Source organism: Triplophysa rosa, linkage group LG1 (assembly GCF_024868665.1).
Source record: "Triplophysa rosa linkage group LG1, Trosa_1v2, whole genome shotgun sequence".
Taxonomy (NCBI): Eukaryota; Metazoa; Chordata; class Actinopteri; order Cypriniformes; family Nemacheilidae; genus Triplophysa; species Triplophysa rosa.
Genome location: NC_079890.1, coordinates 35,845,761 through 35,858,123, shown reverse-complemented (window position 1 = coordinate 35,858,123; position 12,363 = coordinate 35,845,761). Strand labels below are relative to the sequence as shown.

The 12,363-nt window shown below is 38.7% G+C and overlaps 1 protein-coding gene across 3 annotated transcripts in view; it reads left to right on the top strand.

The window, feature by feature from the left end:
• The first annotated feature begins 4,745 nt into the window (after nt 1–4,745).
• ppargc1a (peroxisome proliferator-activated receptor gamma, coactivator 1 alpha) overlaps nt 4,746–12,363 on the top strand; it is a 332,603-nt gene continuing 324,985 nt past the window's right edge. Inside the window, exon 1 of one of the 3 annotated variants that reach the window (XM_057334863.1) lies at nt 4,746–5,003. In XM_057334863.1, the coding sequence (XP_057190846.1) occupies nt 4,923–5,003 (81 nt within the window). In that variant the 5' untranslated portion in view covers nt 4,746–4,922. The remainder of the gene's footprint in view (nt 5,004–12,363) is intronic. The other 2 variants (XM_057334855.1, XM_057334887.1) reach the window with 2 other exon arrangements.

Here is a 12,363-nt window from a genome sequence, read left to right as displayed (position 1 = left end):
GTTCTCAGTTGGAGTTTTTATTGCATGCTTCACAATTTTGCAATATTGGCAAACAGACAGTAAATGGTACAGTTAAGGACTGTCTTAAAGGGATACTTCACCCAAAAATGAAAATTCTTTCATTATTTACTCACCCTTCGATTGTTCCAAACCTGTATCAATTTCTTTGTTCTGGTGAACACAAAAGAATATATTTTGGAAGAATGTCAGTAATCAAAGAGATCTCCTCCCCCATTGACTCCCATAGTATTCCCATAGTATAGTATTTGTGGCAGTAAATGGGAGAGGAGATCTGTTTGGTTACTGACATTCTTCCAAATATCTTCCTTTGTGTTCATCAGGACAAAGACATTGATACAGGTTTGGAACAATCTAAGGGTGAGTAAATGATGACAGAATTTTCATTTTTGGGTGAAGTATCCCTCACTATCACCTTTCTTGCCAATACGTTAACACAGGAAACTGTAATATACATATATGGCATAGAGTATATGGCAATTTTTCGATAGTACAGTTGACAATAGTAATTGAAAACAGTTGTAGGTTCTGCAAATGGACATTATTACATCCTTGTGGTTCATTTGTGTTTCCATTTTAAACGATGAAGCATGCAGTGAATACTTTTAATTGGCGCTGTAAGTAGCTTCTTCAGCTCTTATTTTGTGGGCCAGTTTCCCGAGTGTCGGCCCGCTAAGCTATCTGGAGCATGAAACCAGCCGAAATTGTGCAGCTGGACATATTAGGCGAGAGGATCATTGAACATAATCGCCTTGCCCTAAGCTCAGGTCATTAAAGGTCCGCTGTAATGACGTGGTTATTTTACCATGACGCAGCATCACGTGTCAATGGCCATTCAAAGTTTTTGTTCTTTCTTTAGCATTGCATTTGTATGTTTTAACCTTGCTGTAATTAAACCGAAGCATCACCCGGAGCTAAAAGAATCCTCCCCGTGGTGTGGAAAAATAGATTAATTCAGCGTTCAGTTCAGTTCAATATGCATTTTCAGTGTTCAGATATTTGTTTTTCCTTTATTTATTTAGAAGGCAGCGCCTTATAATCCATAGCATGCCTTTCCCCTTGCCCTGAGACTTTAAAGTTTCATTGTTGTGTTTTTGCCGCACTTTTGATAAGACTGAACACAGCACCCAAGGGGACTTTTTCTTCTATTTCCATAATAATCCATTAGTTGTAGATGAAGACCAGATCCATTTGTCACCTATGGCATTACGGTACGGTTATGCACGAGGAGATGAGTCATTTGCAAGGTGACCCTAAGTTAGCTTTTGCCCCCAATTAAAGTTTCAAAGGAATATCACTGAAGACGGGGGAGTTTCACATCGAAGATGCCACGTGAACAATATGCAAATGTAAGAGATTAGCATGTTTATTTTGATCTTTTCTGACTGTTGGGGGGGAAAAGTGTTCAGCCCCGAGCTTTTAAATGGATGTTACTCACAAACACACATGTAACCATGAAATTGTCCGAGAGACCACCTTGGTCCGCTGAAACCGATAGAAAACACATTAGTTTGAGCTGATCTAGAAATTATGTGGGATTGATCTAGAGGGGAAAGGGGTTTTGTCATACTGAGTGTTTACAATTGATCTTCCCAGCATAATTACCCAAGAAAATCATTATTTTTCTAAGTAGTCTCTTATTAGACTGGTCACTGCCATGAGCTGGAAGCCAAACCCACAATTGTTATTGTTTTGCATCTTATTTTTTATAAAAAAATTATACATGGTTTTGTCATACGAGTGATTTACATAATTTAACTCTTTCTTTGTATAATACGTCAATGTCATGAGAATTGTTGCCAGAATCAATTAATCAGCCCTTTAAAGTGAACTAACTAGTTCCACTAGGAGCTTTCAGAAAGTATTTTGACCCTCTTACATCGTCCATAACTTAAATATGAGTGTTTATTTGAAGGGGCTGTGTTTATTTGAAACGGCCCTACACCATTTCTGTCGACCGGGGGGGTGGGGGCTTGTATGTAACGTGTCATTGCGTTACATGCATACGTGTCCGTCTCGCTAATGCCTTCGCGTTGTGTGCATTCGCGTTAATAACGTCTGTCTGTCCGGCCCAAGCGTCCATTCTGGCCACATACATTAGCGGCCCACCGAGAAAAGTTCCAATACACCAGATGGTCAGTCCGCCCCTGGTCACGGCCGTTCTGGAATTTGACAGAATGTCCTACTGGTCAGTCCGCCCCTGTGTGTCTGCAATTATAGTGCTTCGAAAGGGAGGGGTGAGCGGTGGAGTGAGCCGTTGGTTGCAATTCACAACCTCACCACTAGATGCCGCTAAAATTCACACAAAAAGTTTGTTTGGGTTGCTTTGTTTACACATTCAAGACGCAAAAGCCTTTTTTCGATTTATATTGCAAATGTACAATAATGCAACAGACCTGTTGGAAAGAAATGTTCAGATCATGTAGTATGACACTCCAATCATTTCTTTTGATCATTCCCAAAATGTTTTTTTGGATTGTAGTCCACCTGTGGCAAACTTAATTGGCAATGATTTTGAAAAGCAACTCATATGTTTCCTTGTCCCTTAGACTGTGCATGATAAAAGGTGCTTATCAGTTCTTGTTTGTGCGTCCTATCCTTGCGTTTTAGCTTCACCCCCCGAGAGAAGGCTTGACTTCTCTGGACGTCTCCTCACTCCATTCCTCGTGATGCAAATAAAGAATCGAAATGTCCTCCAAAATGGCTGAGCTCAGTCAGTTTCCAGGTCACGGGCTGGAGGACGTAGAAGCAAGGTAGCATCAGTTTGAGTATTGGGAAGCACCCAATTGGATCACCTGTATATAAATCTAAAATAATCACTGAAAAAAATAACGCACCCTGAAGGTGACTTTTATTATTGTCAAATGTGAGATCAAATGTTTTTGGACAGACAGCCCTAATGTGGTGTTTGGGTCTCATTTTCAATGCTTACTAAAATGACGGATTGTTTTTTTCAACCTGACATTCATATTTATTTAAATATTGAGGATAAATCTTTTTTCTATTACCTTTGCATAGATCTACCTCGTCCTCATGGATGACCACAAATTAAGATTAGTTGACACATTGACCTATTTTGCTTCCTTGCGGGACCACCCACAGGACCCCAGATTGTGTTTTTTTGTGCCTTTCCATGTCGTCCTCCAGCCGTTGTCCCGAATGAAGCGGGGACAGGTGTCTTATCTTCATCGTGCAGTGTTAGCGAAGCCAATCTCAGAGGAAGATGTCGACTGGAATGTGACAAATCCATCTGTCCTGGTTTGAATTTGTATGCTAATTTGAAGTAATGGCTCCTCTGGTGACAGGACGATGGAACAATTCGATCATGCCATCTCTGACAGGAGCTCAGCAGCCTACCTGTGATGAGTTCATGTGCGATGTGGGGAAGGTTGCTGTTGATATATTAGCCTACAGGGAGAGGAGGAAGATCACGCTTGTTTGAAATAAACTGCAAATGGTGAAACTTTGAGAAATTAATCTCACCTCACTTAAGAACGAGTTTAGAGAGATTTACCACCATCTGCATTGCTGGAAATGTCAAAAATGAAAGCTATCAGAAAGATCGTGCAGCATACGGAGCAGTGTGTATCCTTCTTATTTTGAGACAGTAATGTTATATGCATTAATGTACACATTCACTAAATATAGCAGATAATTAATTGTATTCGTATATATTTATAAAAACACATTTTCTCTCTCTCTTCTGTTTTGATATTTGGGAAATTCGTGTTGACATTCATTTATTTAGTCCTGCAGTAGCCTATCTACAATTGTTCACAAAGAAGAGTTGAAAATGGGATCAAAGGGCTCCCTACCGGTCCCGAAAATTAAAGTCAACCGATAACCATCTATAAACATTCCAAAGCACTCCACCAACGCTGTGCATGTAAGATAAACCTCATTAGTCTTAACATCTGTTAAAACATTTGATTAATGAATATTTGATATGTAAAGTAGTCTGTCAAGCTGTTAGCAAGCAGTTGAAATGAAAACACCACAGTGTGATTTTTAGACTTAATAATTTTGAAAATGATATGTTTTGTACAGACAACCAAAGTGGGTTTGTAAAACGTAAGCGTGAGTGAATGTTGAATGTTCAATTGAGTAAACTAATGCTTAACTGGCACGCTAAACATTGTTTGTACTCCCAATTAAATATAAATGATTAATAAAACTGAAAGAAAACTGTTGGCAAAAACATCAACGTGCCTTTAAATGGAAATCAGGGTGGGCCGTATTATGTGGCCCCTGGCCCTTTAAAATAGCGTTTAGTTTACACGTAAGACTGTAGTTTGAATGCTTATATCGTCTAAACACGATTTTTGCCTTTGTTTTAAAACACACTTGTTTATAAATAACCGTAAGCTATAACATATTCATACTTAAACCAAAAAAAGAGACTTTGAGTCGACTTGATCCAAAAAGATATAAACCATAGCCATACAGGCTACAATAAGTAAAATAACCTTAAAAACAACAAATAACAGTTTTTCTTACATGGAAATCCACTGTGCAGTTTTCCTGCACATGTTAATATAATGTCTTTGGCCCAACAGGTGTCTAGGCACATTCTTTTATCATTCAACGCATTTCTGCCTATTACATTATACAACAATACATTACACAATCCCATCTGCCTCCGATACTCCGTTAGAGATTCGCCCGACAAAAAGAAACTACACAACAAGCAAAAGGATGCAAACATCACCGAGCCAGTGCACAAAGTATGATGTGAAGCCACTGCGCGCACGTGACAGCTGAGCCGGTGGCGCGCTCACGGTTGTCGTTCCGTGAACCCAAGGACGCGCAGAACCGAGCCGGGCTGACTGAGCTTCGCCGTGGGAAACAAACACACGCGTTCACCGGAGAATTCTCTCACATATCTGAGCGGGCACACGCAGACGATGGACGGATATGGGCTGTCAGAGGACGAGATCTTCTCACCGTTTCTGCTCAACTTCACCTGGGAGAATTCAAACGAGCAGGTACGAGCGTCACGCCTCCTCTTGTCAGCCTTATCGCATCTGATTTATTCCCTCAAACAATGCTTTAGTGATATCTCCCGCCGCGGTTGCGAGTTTTGCGTTGTAAACAAACAAACATTGACTTATAACATTGTCAGCAAGTGTGATATATGTGCCTGAAGTGGCACCCTTTTCCTTTTTTAATAGCCTCTATGTTATTTTATATTTGTTGAGTGTACTCTGGCACTGGTTTATTGCATTTTATGTTCTTGTTTTACTTTAGTAAACATTTCTTATTGTATTGTTCAAGTGTGTAGCATAAAAACACACTCTCGTAACGTTACGCACGTCACGCAAACTTCAGGTGTGCGTACGTCATCACGTCGCTCAAATCGGATCGGTACTCAAAAACACGGGCCAAATGAGCAACTGGTAACGCTTTACAGTAAGTTAACATTATTTAAATAAATAACAAATTAACGTGAACTAACAATGTACAAAACTACTACAGCATTAATTCATCTTAGTGTAACGTTTACTTTGTTTAAATCAGAGGTTGTAGGCTATTTGTTAACATTTATTAAAGCGAAATGAAGTAACATGAACAAACATTAACAATAATTATGAAATGCTGTATATTCATATGTTGAAAAATGTAAATGATTGTAGTTCACGTTAGCACTATGTTATTGAACGAGTTCTTATTGTAAAGTGTTACTGTGCAACTCTTCAGAGGGGAGAAGCTAATTTTTTGCTCGCGTTCTTGCCAACGTCAGTCAAATGATATGATGAAGTCAAAATCTTTTATCAATAATCAATAAACGTAATATACGGAAAAGCGAAATCTAAAGCACCAGTCGGCTCTATAGAATAAAAGCAAATAGGTTCACTATTTTAAAGTAATTTAAACAGAAATGTGATTTTTTTTGGCACAGATCTACAAAGACGTAAGATGTGGATGTCAGATTCATTTTGACATCAGTGCTCTAGAGATATTTGATATGAAATTGTACTTGGCACATATCAGCTGAGACACGTACTGGCCGCAGTTTAAATGATGTATGAGTCTGTTGGTAAGAAAAGGCACCTGCTGTTCAGGAGTATTGGATTGGTTCTTGGAGTATCATAGCACAAGGGCTTATTTAAGACCGGGTTGAGTCATCCTATCATCTACTTGTCATCTTGCATATTTGAAGAGTTAGTTCATTCAGATATGAAAATTCTGCCGTCATTCACTCACTTGACATTATAACCATAGTATTTATGGAGAGGAGAACTTTTGACGAATGTTGACGTTTTGTATATGCAATGAAAATAAACGATGACCGAGATATGGACGATCACTAACATTCTGCATAATGTCTCATTTGTTTGTTCCACGTAGGATATAACGTCAGATGGGTTCGGAAAAACACAAGGGTGAATAAACAATGACAGAATTGGATTTCTTAAGTGAGCCATCCCTTAAAGCAGTAAAGAAATGAACAACTGATTATATAAAAAGTAGGGCTGCACGATAAGGAAGAGAAATGTGATGTATGTGACAACCTGCTCAGGGTTCGACATTAACGCTTGTCCGGGACAAGTGAATGTTTTGTATGGGCAAGTGAGAGAGAATTTTACTTGCCCGACCGGACAAGTAACTTGAAAAAAACAACAACAACAGTGCGACATACATGTAGAATAATAAGAATAGGTGTCAAAAATAGGTGTTTGACCCATCAAAATAAAAGTCCTGTTAAATTGAACACTATAGTATCTAAGAATTTTACTGCAGTTTACTATAGTAAATACTATAGTATGCTACAGGAATTTATGTGGACAAATATACCACTATTGTATAGTAAAAAATGACTTTTGTCATTGTCATTTTTGTACTCGGACAAGTGAATGACAAATTTGACAAACCACATGACAATGCTTAATGTCAAGCCCTGCCTGCTAAATAATGCGATGTGATTTGAAATGATATACCAGTCTTAGTGTGCTTTGTATGAACTGTGCATGTGCTTAAGGAAAAGAAATTGCAACTCACAAGTTTCCATATAGGAAAAAAAATTAGAATTTTAAAACATCATATGATTATACCGTCAAAAACCACCTAAAGATTTTCAGAAGTTGCAGAGAAGACAGAGGGATTTTACTTCTTTGCTGTCCACGTGCAAGCAGTCTGCCGCCAGGACCGAATTGGCTGAAAGCTTTTCAAATAATGCCTTTCACCGAAATGAGGTGGAAGAGCTAAAGAAAGAAAAACTTTCGAGCATGTGTGGGAGAGTGTACTTTTGCCTTCTGCTGCTTTTTTCCTCTCGTCTCGAATGGACCAGAGAAATAAATAAATAAAAATAAGTGCAATGTTGACACACTGTGTCCTTGTGGCCAGATTATCCACTCATGCCTGAACGGTGGATAAAGCCTCTACATTATTCAGTCAGCTTTGCCTGGCATGCTGGGCCTGGGCTGGGAGAGAGATAGAGTCGCTGAGAGAGCTTCACTAGTTTAAGTTGGATGTTTCAGCATCCTATGCTTGGAGCGTACGTGAGCCTTACAGTTCAGAGGCGCTGGAATGACAGGTTCATTTATAAAGTGTGCTGTATTCTCAGGGGGAGCTCAAGTGTTCGAGAAAAATCTAAACACAGTAATAGAAGCGCTGTTTTGTTAGAGAATAAAGAATCGGCCTCTTTTCAAGACTGGATCTTCTTCTCTTGAGGCTGCTGTTGCCGAAATTTTAATCATGCGTTTTCAGGCGTGCTTTAGAAATTCTACACGCAAACAAATATCTGCCAAACTCCGAAAAAATGGTTTTGTATTGTCTTTGCAAAGCAAGCAAGTATCTGCTCTGTGACCACTAAAAGTGTCAGGCCTTCAGTTCTGAGTACTTTTAGTGTGTTTTGTTGAGCTCTTGTCTATTTTGTATTTTAATGTTTAATGTAGTTGAGGTCTTTTTCCTTGAAAAACAACGCCGTTCAAGCGCCTGCTACCAGCGTTTTCAGCCTTGGTGGATCTGGAGCCTAACTGACGAAGTTAAAAAAATTATACTGTAAACATCAATAACGGCTTTAACTTGGCAAACGACCATGGTATAAGCGCATGGCTGTACGTTAACTTTTTTGCACGTAGCACTGGTGCTACAGAGGTTTAAGTTTTTTAGCACAGGCTAAACAGTTGTAGCACAAGTATAAAACGTCTGTTATATTAGAAAAAAGTATAAATGGGCAGGCAACTGTTGAAGGGCATTTATGTTACAGTTGGGTAAATTAGGGCCATATACAGTAATTTAGTTTTTCCCAAGATCCTTTTTCTGTATTAATTTTTCTGAGTTCTGTGTTTTCCATTCTTTTATTATACAATAATTATACATTTTTCCACATACTGTAGTATACTATTATATTATTTACTATGGTAAACTATTGTATCTGCAAAAGGAGGAATTTTACTGTAGTGTTTTTGAACCTTACCGCAGTAAATATAAATTTTGTAAATAAGAGTAAGTATACTCTAGTGTTTATGTAGTTTATCAATTTACTACTAGAACACTACAATTTACTATAGTAAACGTTATAATACAATACAGTGTTTTTAATCTGGTTGTTCAAGTTAACCAGACTTTTACTTTGATGCGTTGTCGCAAAGAGACTATGGTTGACGATAGCTTTTTTCAAACAATGAAATGCTTGTGAAATAAACTCTCAGAGCAGCTCTGGAGATGGAGTTCATGTGTACATGTCCTCATACAGTGAGACGAAGACACACGTGTGCACAAGCACACGCGTGTAGTAATATGTTAGATCGTGCAGCTCATTCACATTCACCCAAAACAAGCAGATGACATTTAACACACAAACACAAACAAGCATCGCGGCAAACACACCTCACACAAACAAGCGGCTCTGTCTAAATCACGTGCAAAACTGTATCGCACGCGTGCTACACTGGCAAATAAATTTTTCGCACAGACAGATTTTTTCGTAGCATGTGCGACATATATGTCGCAATGTACAGCCCTGTATAAGTGGGATAATCCACGACTAGCCGTGGATTATCCCTTACATATAAACTTTATATATAAATGTTACATTTATTCGATTGTGTTGTGTGAAGAAAGGAAATCATGCACATATGAGACGGCATGAAACTACTGCTTTAATATGAACAAGCCATTTGTTTAAAAAACTTGTTTCAAATATATATTTTTACTTTTTCATATGTATGTATTTTTTAGGGCTGTCAAATCGATTAATCGCGATTAAACAATTCCAAAATAAATATTTGTGTTTATATGAAATATATGTGTTTGCCGTGTATTTATATCTATATTTGAATATACACAAGCATACATGTATTGAAGAAATATGTGTACAGTAATATCTATATTTATACATATAAATTATACATATATATATATACAGTGCTCGGAGTAAATGAGTACACCCTCTTTGTTAAATATATATTTTTACTTTTTCATATGTATGTATTTTTTAGGGCTGTCAAATCGATTAATCGCGATTAAACAATTCCAAAATAAATATTTGTGTTTATATGAAATATATGTGTTTGCCGTGTATTTATATCTATATTTGAATATACACAAGCATACATGTATTGAAGAAATATGTGTACAGTAATATCTATATTTATACATATAAATTATACATTTATATAAATTGATATATACAGTGCTCGGAGTAAATGAGTACACCCTCTTTGAAAAGTAACATTTTAACAATATCTCAATGAACACAAAAAAAATCTAAAATGTTGACAAGACATCTGTTTAACTTACAATATGAAAGTAAGGTTAATAATATAACTTAGAATACACATTTTTCAGCTTTACTCAAATAAGGGTGAAGCAAAAATGAGGACACCCCACAACAAAAACTACTACATCTAGTACTTTGTATGGCCTTGTTCATGGAATGAACAAGTTGGCGACATTTTGCATCATCTATCTTTTCTTCAAGAATTACCTCTTTTAGAGACTGGATGCTGGGTGGAGAGTGATGCTCAACTTGTCTCTTCAGAATTCCCCATAGGTGTTCGATTGGGTTCAGATCAATCCAACAGTTGCCTTAGATGTGTGTTTAGGATCATTGTCATGCTGGAAAAGTGTACGACGACCAAGGGCAAGGAGTGATGGTAGCATCTCTTTCAGTATAGACCAGTACATCTGTGAATTCATGATGCCATCAATGAAATGCAGCTCCCCGACACCAGCAGCACTCATGCAGCCGCACATAAGGACACTGCCACCACCATGTTTCACTGTAGGCACCATGCAGTTTTCTTTGTATTCCTCACCTTTGCGACGCCATACAGTTTTGAAGCAATCAGTTCCAAAAACATTTATCTTGGTCTCATCACTCCAGAGTACAGAGTCCCAGTAGTCTTCATCTTTGTCAGCGTGGGCCCTGGAAAACTCTAGTCGGGCTTTTTTGTGCCTGGGCTGTAGGAGAGGCTTCTTTCGTGGACGGCACCCAAGCATGCCATTCCTACGCAGTGTACGCCGTATTGTGTCACTGGAAATAGTCACCCCAGTTTGGCTTTCTACTTCTTTAGATAACTGCAGTGAACTTGCATGCCGTTTTTCTTCAACCCTTCTCATCAGAAGACGCTCCTGTCGAGGTGTTGACTTTCTTGGACGACCTGGACGCCTCTGTGAGATGGTTGCAGTTCCATCTTTTTTAGACAGTTTTGCTACAGTATTCTGACTGATAAGTAAAGCTTTGCTGATCTTCTTGTAGCCTTCACCTTTCTGGTGTAAAGAAATTATTTTCTTTCTCAGGTCTTGTGACATTTCTCTTCCATGCGGTGCCATTGCTGACAGCATGAAATGGGAAGCGGTTTTCTTTAAGTAACACCCTTTTATAGTCAACTGTCTGCTGGACACCTGTGTAATGAATAATTAGACTCACCTGTGTTTGAATTCTTGTTAAATTAGACATTTGTAGTCTAAAATGTATACATCTATATATTATGAATATATGATGAATGTTGTTTGTGCTTCAGAATATCAAGGCTGAAGTGAGAACGCATTAAGGCTTACAGTATTTGAAAAAAGTAATAGCATTAGGTGATGTTGAAGATACTGGTGTGTTGTCAGGACAGAGAGTGTTTTCAAGCTGATAAACAGTTCTTAGAAGTGCATTTTAGCGCTATGTTGAGTGAAGAGCAAATGTGCGTGCAATTACAAGCCACTTTCATTTGCATTTATTTATTTATTGCATATTATGACTGCGCAGGCTCTTGTTTTGAAAACAAGTCTGGTCAGGTCTGGCACGGTTATATTCATTTCCAAGACCGGTCTGCAGCGGATAGAAATGATTTTGGTGGTTTGGAGCTTCTTTGCCACATAAATGCATTCTGTTATAAAGCGTCCGGTTGAGCAAGCTGCTTGCAGGTCATTGTGAGAGGTTGAGAGAATGTTTATGGAAGGAATATTTCGTTGCTATTTCTTGAACTGTGCTTATTTTGTGATTAAGTATATTTAGGCCTCGAGATTTGATGCTCCACCACATTTTTTCCCTTTCACCCTTGTGCATTTTTTCTCACAAATGATTTTTTCCTTTCCCTTGAGATGTACATCCGATGATGTCCTCTAATAGACATACCTAGATTATTTGTTTCATTACATGGCTGGGTGTGTGAACGCAGGGGCCGGCCCTTACTGTATATCTCTTGTCCTTTTTCATTTTTAGTCATTTTTCTGTGTCCAATTATTTATCAGTTATTTTATTTGTCACAATGAAATGAAAGTTCACGTCCATTGCATTATAATATACTGCTGTGTTTTCTTTTGTACAGTGTAGTGCACATTTTTGCAAACATAGTCAGAAGTCGTTAGAATATATACAGTAAGTGTGCATACTTTGCACAGTGTACATACTACAGTACATACTGTATAAATATTATGAGCAAAAGGGTAAGATGCTTTTGTAAAGATATCCAGTGCCTTTTACTTTTAGTTTAATTATGCTTCATCCCATGAAGCCACTGCACAGCAGCATCAGGGCACAAACAGACCTGCAGCTACTGTCCGACTGCCTTTATTTATTCTTTCCGCTAACTTAGCCCATCAATTAACATCAGTGGAATTCAGCAGTTCAGCAAGTATTGCCGGAGTCCAGGCTTGTTAAGTCCGGCTCTGTGGGGTACCAATCTATAAGACTGGACTAATGCTTCGAGCCATCAGAGCACACACACTGTACACACACTCTCTCTCTCTCTCTCGCTCTCGCTCTCGCTCTCTGTCACACACACACACACGCACGCACGCACGCACGCACGCACGCACGCACGCACGCACGCACGCACGCACGCACGCACGCACGCACGCACGCACGCACGCACGCACGCACGCACGCACGCACGCACGCACGCACGC